Here is a 17,771-nt window from a genome sequence, read left to right as displayed (position 1 = left end):
CAAAAATCCCCACCAAAACAACAAAAACACAAAGCCAAAAAAAACCCCAGGAAGAATGGATAAATTTTCTACCTAGAAATGCTTAATTATTTGAAAAAGAAAAAAATCTATATTTTTTCTCAAGTGTAATTTCCAGTTGAGGGGCTAAACTCGCCAAGAGAATTGGGAACTTGCCCCCGGTACTTTGATGTTATAGAAATCAGTTTGTTTACTTGGCACAGAGGTGCCTGAATTTCAGTTGCATGTGAAACTGCCTGCACTCTGCCATCACTGAGCTCAGTGGGGCCCGACTCCTGTTTAAGGCTTGGAAAGATTTTCAAGGAAACAGAGCCCTTCCCTTCTTCCTAGCAAAGAGTTATCCTGTAGTTACTAAATTGGCTGTCATGTAATGAACAGATGACTATTTTAAGCCAGACAAGATATGTCTTCTACTAGTCCAGGTTGATAAGCACATCTTCTACTAGTCCAGGTTGATAAGCACATCTTCTACTAGTCCAGGGATTAGTATGTTCACCCAGATAGTTGTATTCTGTCAATAGTGAAATGAAGATATGGATCTATCTATTATGAGGGATAACTAGAGATACCTTGTGTATTCAAACTGTAGAAGAGCATTACCACAGTCTACAAGGCAGTGAACACTGATTGCCCTCATCTCCTACAAACACTGGGAGGAGGAGAAGACACACATCTTACTTTAGATCAGGACCTGTGTATGTACCCAACATACAGGATTAACAGCAGATCACTTCACACATGGCTGTTCTTGGCACAGTTCAATTTCCAAAGCAATTCTCAAAGTGATGGAGGTGAAGGATGATACCACCTTTGCTGATTGTCCCTTGCTGAGCCATAAATTGACACTGATTGTGAGCGAGGAAGGTCTCTGGTAATAGCTTGGCAAGGTGGCAGCAGCCATAAATACGTAGGAAAGAAAGGGGACATCTCCTGACAAGCCTGTTATCTCCAGCGCAAAGTTGCAGCACTTTTTGTTAGACATTTTTAGATAATTAAGAAGAGCTGATATTATCCTGCTGATTATTTGTCTGTATTAGCGTAGTTCACACAGAAATAATCAACAGTGCCACCTGATATCCCTTCATAAAATCACTATTTTACCTTCAATTTTGAATAAAGGATATTTGTTCTTAAAGCCCCTGTTTTTACAGTGATACCTGTAAAATGGCTGACTGCATTTAAAAAGATCTATAGAAAAGCTTCAAAATGCAGCTCAACAGCAGTCTGCAGACTTGGAAAAGCAAATAAAGAATCTAAGCTTTATTACTAATATTTTAAAATCTTACATGTTTTGAAAGGTTGGTCTCCAAGGCCAGAAATTATCAAGTTCAACTGCTAGGACCTAAAAGTACTGTATACGCTCTGTTTTGTGAGGTGACTATTTCCTATGTTGGCCAAGACTCTTCCAGGTTTACTGTAATATTTTGATTTCATCTTGAAGTGATGCATTAACCATGATGGAGGAAAGCCTTGAACCAGAAGCACAGAAGTTGCAACAAGGAAGAAAATTCTTGATCAACCAACCACTACCCAAAACTGACTTCTTCTTTCTCTTTTTAACAATTTGTCTTTCCTTGAAACAGCTGCATCATGTGTGATAATGAGAGACCTTACGGCAATTAAAGGAATAGCAACCTGGCTGTTGTCCCCATGGATGTGATGTGTGGAAGGTGGTGAGGTTTTCTCCTGCCTAGGGCCTCTCTCAGATACCTGTGGACATTGTGACTTCCTCATCAGCACCACTGGGAGGCTGGCCTGGGTGTGGGTTATTACACCCCCTGTAACCACTTGAGATCTATCAGGGACAGTCCCAGCCTGATACGCAGGAGGTCTGTCCCTCTGCCCTGGGAAGAGAGGATGGAGCATGACCCTGGTTGCCTGGCAACACCGAGGTCTGGCCACCTTGCTGAGGTCTGGCCTGGAAGCCATGCTGCGACCTGCTCCATCCACCACAGTGCTCTCATCCTCTGCGGTGGCACCAGCTGCCCTCAACCGCCTGCAGAGCTTGGGTGGGTGTGCGCAGGGCTTGGGGGCTGCTGAGGTGCATTCTGCCCCAGCACTGGGAGGGAGGCTGGTCTCCTTGGGACAAAGTCCCTCCAGTGCTGGGTTGGCAGAAGCAGGGAAAGACCCAAATCTTGTATTGTACATATATTTTCTACTGTGGGAATGTATGGGGCCAGGGCTTAATAGGGAAGATGGTCATTATTTTAACCTTACCATTTTTTGTCATTTTAAATATCTGCTTAAGAAAGCATGGCTAACGTTATCCTCATGGCTGCAGTGTCTGGGGGCTGTCTTATCCTGTATGCCTGGTTTGCTGGAGTTAATGTAGAAGACACAAAATCTGAGGGGAAGAGTCACTGAAAATGTTTGATGGGGAAGGGCCATGTGTAGGCCATGTGTTTCTAAATGATCTGGCTGTCATGGTTGTTAATGCATTTCCTCCTTGTCTCTTTGGTTTTGCTATCACATATGGGGCCATCTGGTTCCTCTGTGGGACTCCCAAGACTTTCTGGCAAGCACATATGTGAAGATGTCTAGGGTTTTTCCTCTTCAAGCCTTTCTACTACATCTTATTTCTAGAAACCCTGCTTAAAAAAGTTTTTGTGGACAGTCTCTACCTGTAACACAAACCTTCTCACTATCACCAGTGCTGACACTGCAGCACAACGTTGAGAAAAGTCCTGCTTCAACTACAAGTCTGGTGTCACATTAAGAAAGCAAATGCACTTTGCATGGTGCTTCAGGAGTTGTGACAGGTGGTGCGAGGCAGATGCTTGAGGTCCCCTCAGCTTCTGAGGTGAGCATGTGGCATGGCATCTGAAGGCAGAAAGAAATCTAAACTATGCTCAAAGCACAAATTCATCCCCCTCAGGTCCTGAGAGGTTACAAGTCCTTGAATTGTCTTGAATGTTACTGTATTTCCTGTGTCGTATCAGACAAGAACCTGCTTATGGAGCTGTTGGGCTTTCTCAGAAGATAAATGTGGCCTATAGAATCGCATTTATCACAGTGTCTCTTTTAAGAAATATAGCCTGCTTTCAGGGTAGTTGGGTGGATTACAGAAGTGCAAAACTGGAACAATTCAGCAACCAGAACTTGTTGTGAAGATCAAGTAACGACTAAAACCAGAATAAATTTGCTTTAGAAGGAAAGATTAATCATCATGCAAGAGAAGGATTGCTACAAATGTAAGCAAAGAAATTGCACTATGAGTAATGAAGTTAGCCAGACAAAAAAGCACCAAATAAACTAAGTACCAAGAGATGCATTTCAAACAGATTTTATATGTCTCTAAAATGCTCCTCTTTGAGAGCTAGGGAAAGACATGTATTAGGGCTGAGCAGCCTCTAGGGATGGATTCCATGCTGGTGGACACTGCCTCTGGTTACCATTTCACATTTTCCAATTTCAGAACATTCGAAACTCCATTGCTGTCAAATCTGTTTAATGGAAAGATATTCTTGTCTAACAAAACTGGTCAATTATAGATAGCAAGGATTGGCCATAGTTTATGGTTGTAGATGTATATCACAAAATATTCACTTCTGGAGGCCTCAGCTGTCAGATTAAGGACTGTATGGAGCTAGGGCCCGAGCTTTCCTGTGTACGTTTGAGATTGGTTGCAGGGCATTATCTCAACAGCTTGGTTTGAAAGGCTGTACGAATATAATGTCCCTCAAAGAACTTATAACCTAGAGGTCACAAAAAGGTGTACACAAATGAGACAAATGGTTTGGGGTGACATAAGCTGTAGCATGAGATCTAAGATGATGTGGAAACACTTCACCAGTAAATGTCTGTGGTCTTGCTACTCTGCCCTCCTGGCCACTGTAAGGTTGCAGTTCATCCCAAAAGAGCCAAGGTGTTGAGGAAGTGGACAAAGCAGTGACTATAGGTTCTGAGAATGTGGTATGCAAGTAGTGCTCTACTGTGCTGGGAGAATAAACTGATGTTGTTCTGCAGCTGGAAGTTTGTGCTGAGAGGCACTGAATGAGAGACGGCAGGAGGGATGAAAAATGGATAGCTGACAATTGTTTGCGTATCACCTTGATTTTTATGCCACTTTGAAAAGGTTTAAAGGTTTGAAGAGTTTTGGCAGTGAAGAGGGTGAGATAAAAGGCTGGCTGAGCTTTGTAGCAGCATGTAGGCAAAAATGCCAAGACTTTTCAGAGGTATTTTTTAATATTTTTTTAAATAAAAACTCTGTAGTTGGGAAACCTGTATTTCAGTACTTTACTAATGTTAGTTCAAGTCTGGCATTTAGTTTTGGTTTAGTAAGAGGCATAGAAAGGAACTGAAAATGTCTGAATGCGTTATCTCAACTTTTTTTTTAAGGAGATATTTCATCTAGGAAATACAGGTTTTGAGAAAGCAAGTACAAAAGAGGAGAGAAAATTAAATAGATAAAAAGAAATCAAGAGGGGGTATGGAAGAGAGAAGACCTCAAGGACTGAAAAAAAGTCTTCACAAGCAGAACTTATATTAGATATTAATACTGATTTTCTTTTATGCCCAAGATGACTTAAATTTTGTTGTTTCTGAAGAAAATAGCTCATACTTCTGTTGATTCTAAGGTGGTAAAAAGGCTGTGGTTTCAGACTGCTATCATTAGAAATAATTGTCTAGAATTATTACTAATTTGTGAAGCTTGGGCAAATTCTGCTCTTATGCCACCCACTCTGCTGTTTGCCACTTACATAGGCGTGTTTTCTGCCATCTCTCCTGCTCCTAACAGAAAGTTACATACTGGTAGGTGCTCATCATCAGGCCTGAAAACGGGCAGGTAGGGCAGAAGTAGAGTCTGTGCCCAGCCTTTCTTCCCATCAACTCCAGATAAAGATCCTAGTGAAATGGGTCAGATACTAGTTTGCAAACAAGTTAGCATGTCAAATTAAAACCAGAGCTGGCTGAGTGCCTTGTCTTCACTACAAATTCACTTATGCCTGGATTTACAAATTTTCTTCTCCCCCCCTTCCTGTGAGGATTTAGCCTCTGTTACAAAATCGGTATATAAAGAATTTCATGCCACTGTAACAGGTACAATAATCTTTTGGATGAATTCAAATCCTTGCAATTATTCTTCGAGCTCAAGATAAATTTAACAATACAAAGAGTAGCTTCTGGAATAATGTAAATCTCACTTCAGGCTTTGATGAATCCGGATTAGTATTTTTGGTTGGAAAGAGACATAATGAAGCCATGACTGCTTGGAAAAATTCTAAAGATTAGCTATGCCCTGCTTAAAGGGAAATTATTTTGATCCATAGCTTTTACTTCAGCTTAATAACCTCTGTAAACTTCTCTGAGTTACTCTTTTAAAAGATTAATGCTGCAGATATGAATTTGTAAGGATTTTGTGACTGAAAATTTTACCAGGTCCTGTGGACTTCATATGCCACTTTTCCATATGCTTTTCTATGCACCAGTAAGAGGAGTGTGAAAGATGCTGACCTACTTTATAACCAAGGAAAACAGATTTAGCAAATAATTAGAAAATAACTCCTTCTCTTTCAGAATAATTCTTGCAGAACAATGGAGAATTATCTGAAGATTTAAAACTACATTCTAATTTCATTATATTTTTCATTTAGAAAAATGTTTGAAAAATGAAGATATTTCGTTCAGTGGAGAAATTGTGCAGCGTCTTGAAGATACTATTGTTGCTATTAAGAAATTGGTAAGAAAGATCTAGTATTTAGTTTCCAATACATGGGAAAGGATTAGTTGATGACCGGTCTTGTTCAACATCTTTGTCGCTGAAAGGACAGTGGGATTGAGTGCGCCCTCAGCAAGTTTGCCGATGACACCAAGCTGTGTGGTTCGGTTGATACGCTGGAGGGAAGGAATGCCATCCAGAGGGACCTTGACACGCCTGTGAGATGGGCTGATGCCAACCTCATGAAGTTTAACCATGCCAAGTGCAAGGTCCTACACCTGGGTCGGAGCAGTCCCAGGCACAGCTACAGGCTGGGCAGAGAAGAGATTCAGAGCAGCCCTGCGGAGAAGGACTTGGGGGTGTTGGTCAATGAGAAAATGAACATGAGCCAGCTTCAGTGTGCACTTGCAGCCCAGAAAGCCAACCATATCCTGGGCTGCATCAAAAGGAATGTGACCAGCAGGTCGAAGGAGGTGATCCTGCCCTCTATTCTGCTCTCGTGAGACCTAACCTGGAGTATTGTGTGCAGTTCTGGTGTCCTCAACATAAAAAGGACATGGAACTGTTGGAACAAGTCCAGAGGAGGGCCACGAGCACCTCCCATATGAAGACAGGCTGAGAAAGTTGGGGCTGTTCAGCCTGGAGAAGAGAAGGCTGCTTGGAGACCTCATAGCAGCCTTCCAGTATCTGAAGGGGGCATATAGGGATGCTGGGGATGGACTCTTCATTAGGAACTGTAGTGGTAGGACAAGCGTTAATGGGTTAAAACTTAAACAGGGGAAGTTTAGATTGGATATAAGGAGGAAATTCTTTCCTGTTAGGGTGGTGAGGCACTGGAATGGGTTGTCCAGGGAGGTTGTGAATGCTTCATCCCTGGCAGTGTTCAAGGCCAGGTTGGATGAGGCCTTGGGTGATATTGTTTAGAGCGAGGTGTCCCTGCCCATGGCAGGGGTTTGGAACTCGATGATCTTAACGTCCTTTCCAACCCTAACTATTCTATGATTCTATGGTTCTATGAAATCACTCTTTTACACTATTAGAAGTGTTCTCTTGTGGGAGTTATAGTCTAAGAGAGAGAGACAGGCAGTTTGGAGTGAAGTTGGTGGGTGCTTGCATGCACTTTGCCACCTGCAGAAGTTTGGCTGTGATAGAACAAGCCAATCTGACTAGTTTAGATACAGGGTTGATCCAAGGTTAGCTCACCTGCTGGTGTTTTGATGCGGGAGCAGTAGATGCTATTTACACTAGGGGTTAGTGACATTTTAGGCATGTCCAGACTTCTGTTGAAGTAAAAAGAGGAAGGATCTTATGTCTAGCAGATTAAACTGGGACTTAGGGTTGAAGTTTTGTTCCCAGGTCTATCGTGTCTTCATAGTTTGTGTAAGTATAATCTCTGACCCTACAGTGACTTAGTAGGAACATCACAAAAATCACTTGAAGGCAAAGGCCTACTTATGTAGAGAGTTTTACATCATAAGGGCTTTAATGCCATTAGTGCAAGGGAGAAAAATCATGCTTCTCTCTCAGGGCTGCTGTGAGGATACACCCACTAATGTTAGTGCATTCAGCAGATGGTACAGACTTCAGCAGGCAGGTGGTTTTCCCTATGACTAGGTGCAAAAGGATTTTTATTTTTTTTTTAACAGTTTGTTTTTCCTTGAAACAATTGCATTATGCGTGATAATGAGAGACGTTACGGCAATTATGAGCTGAGGATGGCTGTTCAAAGGTAGCTAACTTTTGCTGTAAGATTTCTGGAGCCATAATGTATTTGTCTAGGTAGATGTAAATCTTGTAAAACTTTGCTTTCTCTCTCAGGAGGCCTCTAAATCATCTATTTCAGGCCATCTCTGCATTAGTTTATCAGATGAGTGGTTTATGTGATGTTCTGAAATCATAAAGTTGTTTTCTTTGTCACTGTTTCAGCTAATTGAGAATGTAACCCATATGAAATTAAAACCTACACATTTATTTTACACCTCTAAATATTTTGTCTTCTCAAGGAAATTAGAGTAATTTATATGCATGTGTATAAAATTTGCTCTAGAGACAGTAAAATTCAAGAGGATATTTTCTTCTCACAGTGTCTCAGCTGGTGATTGCAACTGCTGGCAAAACCAAAGGGGAAAGATAGGAGTGGTTTTATGCATAAATTGTGATGCCAAAGTCAACATCCACTTAAGAACTGATTTCCCAGACATTTGGGCTTTTAACCCACCTACAATTAATTCTCAGTCTTACAGATTTGGGATTCATTTGTTGGAGGGCTTCTCCCACACTCAGTTCAGTCTGTTTTCTCTTGTTCTGCCTTCACTCTAAAAGTGACCCTTCTTATACTATTAACCATGAACCGGAAGATGACTTTCTAGCATGTCTCAGGGCCAGTTACAGTCTCCCTTCTTCAGCACAGCTTCAGGACATAGGGAAATGAAGCTCTCTGTTTCTTAAATAACACCTTTCATGCACAGTGGCAGAAGCTAACAGTTGAGACCTTCCTGTCAGCACAACTTTTATAGCAGAAATGTAGGCAACAGACTCCTCAAGATTGTACTGGTCAGAAGCCAACAGTTCCTGGAGATACATAGATTTGTTCAGCTACCTGTAGAACAAATTAATTGTTATTTCAAAGAGTGAAAGAAAAGAGAAAAGAGAGTAAGTAGGAGGAATGGGAATGATATAGCTAGCCATGGAAAATACTCAGTATCAACCAACTAAAAAAAAAAAAAAGAAAGAAAGAATGGTTTTGTAAGGAGAAGTGCTTTTTCATCTGTTGTAATACTTGGTTCTCACTAGTGGATTTTTTAGTCGGCAGGAAGAAATTCGAAGACGTACCCTTGAATGCCTAGAAGAGGAGACTATAAAAAAACAGCAATCTTTGCTTCACAATACAGAATTTTTCAGGAGAGAATATTAAAGAGATGACAGGTAGTATTGACTTAAACAGCTCTGTAAACCTCCCCCCAGGAGAACTGAATTTTCTATGAGTTTCTATGATTTTCTATGAGTTTAAAAAATTTGAAGTATTCTATAAAATAAATCTTACTGCTAAAGGAAAATCGCTTTCTGTAATAACTTATTAATGGAAGAAGATAGGTGTTTGCTGATATATGACACTGTGAGGGACTATTCTGTCACGTAAGTGTATAAATTAGAGATACCTGCACTGGAGACCATGCACAAGCACTACAGGAATGACTGGAGAAGTGCAGCATTCAATTTGGACACCAGCTGTGCCACAACCTTTCTCTGATCCTAGAGATGGAGCACTTGAGTCCTCTGTGCTGCAAGTTCCCCTGTTCTGAAGCAGGGATAATAATGCTTATCTGATGTGACATTAATTTTGGGTGGGGTTCATTTTGCAAATGCCTATCAACTGTCTCTTGTAGACAGTGAAGAGAAAGAGGCATTTCTAGGCATAGAATCATAGAATGGTTTGAGTTGGAAGGGATCTTCAAAGGTCATCTAGTCCAACCCTCTTTTAATGAGCAGGGGCATCTACTAGACCAGGTTACTCCACATCCAGGCACATCCAGCCTGGTCTTGAATGTCTCCAGGGACAGTGCATCCAGCACGTCTCTGGGCAACCTGCTCCAGCATTTCACCACCTTCACTGTAAAAAATTTCTTCCTCATGCCTGGTTCACCTCACTCCAGAATAAATGTTTTAAAGCAAGTCAGAAGGATCATGGGCTGGAACTGCCTCTTTCTCTCCACTGAAGGGAGGCTAAAGCCTTAGGTCAAATGTAGGTATCTGGATGAAAACAAACTTTGAGCTCTATTTCTCTTTTTTTCTTTCTCAGATATGGCTTTACTTTTAAGATAACCAAGGTATATTCTGCAAATCACCCTCTATTTGCACTGTAGTCTTAAAGCAAAGCAGTCAGTTGATCTAGATGAATGTTTGGGTTTCTTCTTTTTTGTGAGAAGCAGGGAAGTTGGTTTTTTTTTCTAGCTAACCATGAGTCTGCATGACTGTTAGTGGTGACACAGGAGGAGGGATGGCAGGGTCACCAAGGAGAGTAGGACTACTCCTTTTAGAGTATGATGGAGTTAGATCAGCTTTAGGTTCATCATGAAACAGCAAACAGAACTTCCTCTTCCCCTCACCCATCTCCTTTCAGATTATTTCTTTTTTCCCCCAGATACATTTTATGTTTGTTGATTACTTTCTTGTAGCCGATTTCCTCCCTCACCTTCTCTTTGCCTGCAGCATGTGGTTGCTGTGCAGTTGGTTGTTTATACTAGCTACTCCCATTCTGCACTGCCTAAGTGTGTCTGCATGGGTGGATGCACACTAATGTGACTCTTCGCTCAGCAGCTGAAAAGATGCTGTGGTACAACACCCATGCACAGAAGAGCATTATCCACAGAGCCTCTTCACACACTTCCACACAGCAGTGGCTCTTCTGGGAGAAATGCTATTCTATTTCAAGCCAGGTGATCCTGATTCTTATTCCTGGATGCTAGAGCTGGTTGTGCAGAAGATCACTGAGAGGGAAAAGGAGTAATTTGTATCAGTTCACTATATGTTTAGAAAATTTCGTAGACATATAGTGTGAAAAAGAGCAATTGTTTTGTGCAAACGCAGCAGGCTGCTTCTTGTTGGTAAATGCAGTTGACTCAGGGAAGATGTGATAAGATGAAACTATCAAAATAAAGTATGCAACTTCAGGGATATTAGTGTCTTAGAATCACAGCTGTCCCTTTCCAGGTGACAATACTAATAGTAGTGAATTAAAGATTATGGATCAATCACTTAATGCACTATCTTATATATATCTTCTGTATGTTTTGTATTTACTTTTTATTATTTATTCTTATTACTGCTGCATGTGAATTTAGTGCTGCTAAGATACATCAGCTGCTGTCTACATTGGAAAGCATTGCTTATAAAATTGAATTACTGACTGAGAAGGAAGCCCTTTGTGAAAGACAGAATGCTGAACTGTGGTATGTATTCATTTGAACAAGCAAAAAATAAATACTGACAAGATGATCAAGGAGAATTGAAATATTATCAAAGCATGGTAAGTAGTGCTTGGCCTCACCCCTGCAGCTTGCCACAAATGTTCCTAGGCAACTCTGCTGCAGCAGCAAGAATAATTTTTAAGATGTCTTTTCATGAACAGCAGAGCCTGCCTGGTACTGCATGCCCTCTGTAGCCCCGATAAGCTCGCTTAGGGAAAACTGTCTGCAGCTTTGCTTCTCACACTTGCAAGGGAGAGTTTTCTGTTTCAACTATTAATGTTAAGGAACTACTACAGGCAAAATTCATAGTTTTCAGTTTAAAAAGAGGCAGGAACTCTGAATTAGCAACTGTGCTAGAGATCCACCTTCCTTTTCAAGAATTACCCCAAGAAGATACAGAGAGCTGGGAGATATTTTTCTCCCTGCCAGATTTCATGTTACTGTCACCTTCTGTCATGCTGCAAGAGCTGCTCAAAAATAAATCACAATGCATTTTCTTAAGGGAAGCCTGCTTCCTTTGTTCTTTCAGAACTTGCAAGCAGCCCTTCCATTTTTACTGAAACGTGTGGAAAATAATCACATCAGAAAAAGTAAAACTTTTTAAAAGTTATAATACAAATAACCGAAAGCCATTTCATTGGAATGGAAGGTCTTAGATGGTCTTCATCACAGGTACAAATGCATGTCGTGCATGTATAGTGCCCTAACAGACTGAGCTGATAATGTCTGGGTAGGCAAGTATTTGTTTCAATGAACATCTGAACCAAGTCTTCGATTTGAATGAATAGTAGGAAATATACTTTTCATCTATTGTGTTGGGGTTTTTTTCCAGTAAGGAGCAAGAATATTTGCAGGCACAGCATAAAGAAAGAGTAGACTTGCTGAATGAAAGGATGGCAGCAAAAGTTAACACAAATGCTCTCTTAACTGAAACTTGTGATAAAACAAGACAGAAAGAAAAAGAAATAATTAGTACAAAGGCAGCATTAGCAGAACTTAAAGAAAAAATAGCTGAAAAAATGAGTAAACTTGAAAAAGATGAAGAAGGATATGATAAAGAGGTAAAGGTTTTGAAATACAACTTTTTTTAAAGTCTTACAGATATAGTGCCAAAAAATGAAATTACGTTAGAAATTATTCCAGATGTTGCATTCTTCTTTCTCTTATGGAACTAACATATATTTCCACAGCATCACAAGCAGAAAAGTGACTCTGACATTGGGTGCTTTTTTGATTTCTGTATACATATGCTTGTGTGTGTGGTATGTATGCATGTATGCATACACCTACAAACATGCCACATCAAAATTGCATGGTGTATGAAATTTGTTTTCTAGCAGCACATCTCAGAATGTAATGCATTGATGCTTCTTACTAACTGTGGGACAAATAATCATGTACCAGGAAATCAATCCCTCCAGGCAAATTGCTTAAAATAAAGGTACCTATATTTTCCAGCAAGCTCTGAGATAAGGTTTTACTATTTTTTTATATTCTGCTTTACTTCCATTTGTGTATATTTGATACTTTTCTAAATGATAACATAAAACAGATGATCAGATTAAAAGAAAACTTTCTAGTAGAAAATATGGTATAGTCATGTTCCTACACTGCAATAAAATCACATGAAATTTTGGCAGATCAGGTACTAATCTGCATGTTATATTAATTGTTTCTTTTTCACACAGAATTTTGTTATTTGGTACGTAGCTGTGGCTTTTCAGAAACTTATTTTCTTCTAGTGTAAATTTTGTGCTTATTTAATTTTAGAAGGCTTCAAATGTTTTAATATACACTTTAAACAATACATAGTACATTGCTGAATTAATTGTATTATTTTCAATGTAGAATACGGAAATGAAAAAATTCCTTGAATCTCAGGAGGCAAAAATATCCCAGAAAAAGCATGAATTTGAGAACTTGAATGTAAAATCTTCAGATCTGCAGCATTTGATAAGTCTGAAGTCAACAGTAAGTTATATACAAAATTGTTTTGGTTCACTAGTGCAAAGATCAAAATTGAATTATAAAAAATTATCAAAATTGAAAAATAGAATGTCCATATAGACTGTTTTTACCAGCGTAATAAACCAGCCAGCTACTCTGTGCTGGTCAAGCTATATATCGGGTAATATCGGGAATATTAAAAGAGTCTTGGATCTCAGTCATCCACATGCTGCTAGTGAAGCTAGTTGGAGGATGAGCTGAAAAAGAGAAATTATAATGACAGATATTTAGTGGATGCAAACTATGACATAAGGGGAAGACACTGGAAGAAATTTAGAGAAGACTCTGTTCAGATAGTGTGAAAGAGTTTGTACTGGGAAAGTGTTGTAGAAACTAAAATAAGTAAGGAGACTATATTATGTTCAGCTGCCTGGGAATTCATTCAGCAACATAACTCCACACTGGTGGACATGACGATTTTAAACAGGCTCAGGATCTGGAAAATCAAAGCTGAAAAGACACCCAGGCTTTCTCTGTCTGCCACCTATTTAATATTGGTTTCCAGTTCAACCCTGCCTACTCTAGAACTACTTTTCCCTTTTAGCAGGAATAACTTATCAGAGGAAAGTAGGGGAAGATCATTGTCTTCATCTTTCCTTTTATGATTTCTTGCAGCATAAATTCAAACTCTGTGCATTCAGTTTAAGATCTGCTGAGTTATCTCAGCACTACTGAAAATAACCATACTGCAAAAGCAATACTTGTGTAATGAGTTGAGCCAAACTGAAATGTAAAACATAATTTTCTGCCCTAATCTTGACAATTTCTGTTATAAGCACTGCTGCCTTGACAATAAAAGTCCTATCTGTCTGAATATTAGTAACAACTCAGAATTGTACCAGAGTTAATTCTGCACTGAGGCTCCCTTAAATGACAGATTTCATTGGTTATTTTTTAAAATTTCTTTCCCTTACCAACCTGCATTGATTTATTTTTTTTTTTTACCTCTTTAAGTGATTAAATACAATAAATACAGCCTTACCCACTGCTTCTGAGAATTCGTTCTTTGCAGGCTGTAGTAATTTTTACTTTGAAATCTCAGTGACTAGAAAATAGTAGAGCCTCATGTGTACGTTAGGAAATTAAAAAAAACAAAACAACAGCAAACAACAAAAACAAACCAACAGACCAGTGGCAATGAAGTGATTCATTATCTGCTGTTTTGGAAATTTCACATATTTTGACCTAGTCTGTTGTATTTTTATAGGCTGTACTTGATGAAGAAATTGCTCTAGAAAATCTGAGAGAAGAAAGCAAGCAACTAGAAAAAAGCTTGGAATTTAGAAAAATAGATATGCTGGCACTCTTAGAACAGAAGTAAGTATTAAACTATTTGATTTGATCTTTTACTAAGCCTGTATCAGTGTTTTCTGAGGGACTCTTTCTACTGGCTTCAGTAAAGACTTGGAGGACAGTTGGAGTTAATCTGAATTAGCTGTTAGGAACAAATATTCACAAATGTGCCCTTTGGAAGAGGGTTATACTGTTACTCTAACAATATGTCTGGTTAGGAGAGATAGTCATTACTCCCTGTATAAGCTGTCATCATCCTATCAGCTGGAATACTTACATTTGCTATGGCACAGAGATTCTTTCTTCTTTTGTATGTTACCTGAGATGCAAAGTATCACAAGTGATGTGAATAAGCAATATAATCCAAATATCATTCTGTGGACCTCTCTATGTTACATTCAGGGAACTTAATGTGGAGATCTTCAATTTAGCATTATCCAACCTAGGTCCATAACTGCTTCTCTTCTGACTATGCCATAGGCCTTCTGAAAGGTTGTATGACCAAAGGGATGGGGAAAAAAGTTGGGACTCTTCCTGGTGATTCAAGCTTTTTGTTTGAACCCGTTTCCCTTTACAAGCTGAGCTAAGAATCCTTACAGAGAAAAAAAATACAAGTTCTTGGAAACTTGGGTAAAATTATTGCTCTGAACTCTACTATTTTTCTTCATGGCACAACTAATTCATTAATGTCTTCATGAAATTAATGTTACCATTAATTAACAATGTAATTACTATAAAAAATGAGCTGCAGCTAGCATCCGGCTGTGGGCCCTGATCCTGAAGACAGTTATAAATTGCTTACTTTTGCTCTCCTGAAGTTTAACTTCAGTAAAAATATCTGTGCTAGGGATGTTGACCACACTCATGTTTTAAGAGTCCAAACAGTTATGATCTGGTGATGACCAAAGAGGTGTAGGCTGTGCTGAGTTTCATAACCCAAGCATACTAAATATGCTGTCTGTCCTTTTTTTTGCTGCATTTTTATAGCTGCTCAATGTTATGGATGTCTTTATTTGTTTTCGAGCATTTCTCCTTCATAATTTATTTTACTATTTCATGTAGCAGATGAGTTAGGATGTTAAGACAAAGAAAAGATCTGGTCAATGTATTTTTTTTTTTCCTTCACAGTGTTTGGCACATACTCTCAAAGTTTGTCTACAGAAAATATTGCCTTTCCCCACAAGTCATTCTTGGCTTGTATTCTAAAATCTTGTAGTACAAAACCTACTAGTTCTGTAAGTCCTTACCTTCTTTGTAGGGTTTGGTATTTTCTCATCAGATATATCAAAAGGAAGTAATTAATAAAGATACTTGAATGGAATACAACTCAAATATATGTAGATGTAGCTTTAATTCACGAGGGGCCAGGGAGTAAGAATACATGATTTTTTAACTAATTTTAAAAACATATATTTTGTTAATCCTCTCCTAAATGTGTCTACATTGGCTTTGTTTAATAGGATTCAGCTTGAATCTGAATTACTGCATTTACAATCAAAAATTGCCCAAGAAAAGGAACATTTCAATAAGGAACTTGTAAAAGTAAGAATTTTTTTTCTTATTCTGGCTCAGAGGTTTTACTAGGCCTTGTCTTGCCGAAACACTCAATGAGGACAGACCTGCAGGAAGTGTGACATAAAGTGCTTTAGGTGCTTTGATTTGCCTGTGCCTCTGTGCTTAATGAGTGTGAGCAGAGAAAAGGAGTGCAAGCACTTGCAGGACATGTGAACTCTACCTTCTACTCATGCTTAGGAGGTTGTGCTGGAGGTAGAGGCGAGATCTACTCTTCAGCTGAGGCCATGGACTGATGTTGAAAGACTTAAGGGGCACTGAGAGGTGGGGTGAGCTTGAGGGTATATATATAGCCTTGTGTGCTGGGATGCAAGGGTTTATGAGATTAGGGGATGTTGATTTGGAAGGAGTGTATAAGAGAATGGGGCAGACAGATGTATGTAGGAAGATTATGACGAGATTTATTAACTAGGATGAAGTTGGGATGGGAGGCTGAGTGTGCAGTTTTGATAGTCATTCTTGATGACTTGTTTCATGCTTTTTTACATTATTTTTAGCTTTTATTACATATGGAGAAAATCTAACTAGTGATGGCTTTCCATCTGCTGAACCTGTGAAAGAATGCCGACTGCCTGAGATCATTGTTATGTAGATGTTATACACATCTATTGGCATGGTTTCCTTGTTGCGTTCCTGACCTCTCCTCTGGAGGTGTACATATCAAATAAAATGTTGGTCAACTAAAACCTCTGCCATATAGGCATTAGGCAGCACTATGTGGGAGCCACATTCTACCCATCCCATGATAACCCTTCCTGCTCTTCTACTGAATTCCTACCATCATAAGCCAGAACCACAGCTGTTATCTTCCTATTTCCTTTTTCTCTTCCATCTTCCTGCCCTTGCATCCTTCAGCCATGACCAATGACTCCTGCTTTCCTCCACCTTAATATTGTGTTCTCACCATCCCAGTGTTCCTACATCATCAAGCCTTCCCCATTTCCATTTTATTGCTCTGTAGTCCATACAGTGGAAGTCACTAGCTCTAGCTGGGGCAAGGCACCATGTGTCTGGGAGCAGCACACAGCTTGCAGACTGTTTCAGAGTGGCTGATTTAAATGAGGTGATGGAAATGAGGATCCAGAAACAATCTTGATATGATATCCATATATGTTAATTACATACATGCTGTGAATCTTGGTTCATTGTCAAGTTTTTTGAAGATTTTTTTTATTAAAAGCACTCGAAGTATAGAACATTATTATAAGGTAAAACAGAGACAGAAATAATAACATCTGTGGTCCTTATTTGTAGACTAAGGAAGATCTATGCGATGCTAAATACCTGAATAAAAAACTGAAATCAGAAAATGAAGCTCTGCACCAAAAGTATGAACAAGTACTGGAAGAACAGCAGCTCTAGACTATAGAAAGAGATGAGGTAGTGGCAAAGTAGGTTTTACTCCTCAGCTCTTGAAGACAAATATTTTAAGTTTGTGATTTCATTACTAAGGCTTTTCTTCCTGACAGAGTGTCTAACTTACTTTTTTCTTCTGGTAGATCAGAGGAATTCTCTTTTTTATTGAAGAAAAAGTTCAGCTCGCTGGAAAATCGCAACGAAAAAGAAATGCCTAGAGAAAATAATTGAAAATCTTGAAGACACCCTACTGTATGTAATCTTTAAATACTGACAATTGTAAATGGTCTCAGTACTGTTTGCTCTTCACTTCAGCCAGTTAAAGAGATACTGAAATAAACATTCAGTAGGGAAGTTAAATGGGTTTGTAAACCGTACTAGTAGGCTGTTACGGATTTTCATAGAACAAAGCTGTTAGCTGCCAGTTAACCTAATTTGATCTGCAGTTTCTTATCACCAACCAATGAACCTACAGATGAAGAAGGGTACTGAAGCAGAGCAATATGTAAAACTTCACAAATAGTTGTGACTGTGAACTGTATACTGTGGTACCAGGTTTGGGACCAACCAACTACCTGTTTGTTATGGTGGTATCTAAGAAAATCTGCTTTTACTCAGCTAAATCTAGGAAGCACAGATTTGCCCTGTGCACAGAAGTGTTCATAAAAAGAAATTATTGTCTTGTGTAGTCTAAGCAGAACAGACTCCTTCTGCCCTATGAATTAGGGTATGGCTGGGAGGAGCATGGCCAGAGAACTACAGCTCTCTATTAGCCTGTAGTTGGTGGAAGATATTTGGGATTTTGATACAATAGGTGAGGACAAGCCTGTGTGTTCTGAGCCCAGATATCCTGCTTTGGATCCAGCTCCTTTATTTCCTAGAGAATCGGGAGAACAAGG

The 17,771-nt window shown here is 39.3% G+C and overlaps 1 protein-coding gene and 1 long non-coding RNA gene across 2 annotated transcripts; both read left to right on the top strand.

Moving 5' to 3' along the window:
- The first annotated feature begins 1,892 nt into the window (after positions 1–1,892).
- LOC133224579 (uncharacterized) lies at positions 1,893–8,601 on the top strand. Its single transcript, XR_009728886.1, has 3 exons — positions 1,893–2,027; positions 5,613–5,698; positions 8,490–8,601. It is a non-coding gene; the product is annotated as an uncharacterized LOC133224579 (long non-coding RNA).
- Positions 8,602–10,497: 1,896 nt separating this feature from the next.
- On the top strand, positions 10,498–17,501 carry LOC133224577 (GRIP and coiled-coil domain-containing protein 2-like). The gene is made up of 7 exons (XM_061376138.1): positions 10,498–10,626; positions 11,477–11,705; positions 12,493–12,615; positions 13,859–13,968; positions 15,405–15,486; positions 16,771–16,907; positions 17,016–17,501. Exons 2-6 carry the CDS (start codon positions 11,538–11,540, stop codon positions 16,876–16,878), a joined length of 591 nt encoding a protein of 196 aa, XP_061232122.1. The 5' UTR covers positions 10,498–10,626; positions 11,477–11,537; the 3' UTR covers positions 16,879–16,907; positions 17,016–17,501.
- Positions 17,502–17,771: the final 270 nt, after the last annotated feature.

The sequence above is a fragment of the Neopsephotus bourkii genome, unplaced genomic scaffold (genome assembly GCF_033783945.1).
Source record: "Neopsephotus bourkii isolate Nb327-2 ecotype Australia unplaced genomic scaffold, CSIRO-AGI_Nbou_v1 NB_1707, whole genome shotgun sequence".
Lineage (NCBI taxonomy): Eukaryota > Metazoa > Chordata > Aves > Psittaciformes > Psittacidae > Neopsephotus > Neopsephotus bourkii.
This window is presented reverse-complemented; position numbering and strand designations above follow the sequence as displayed.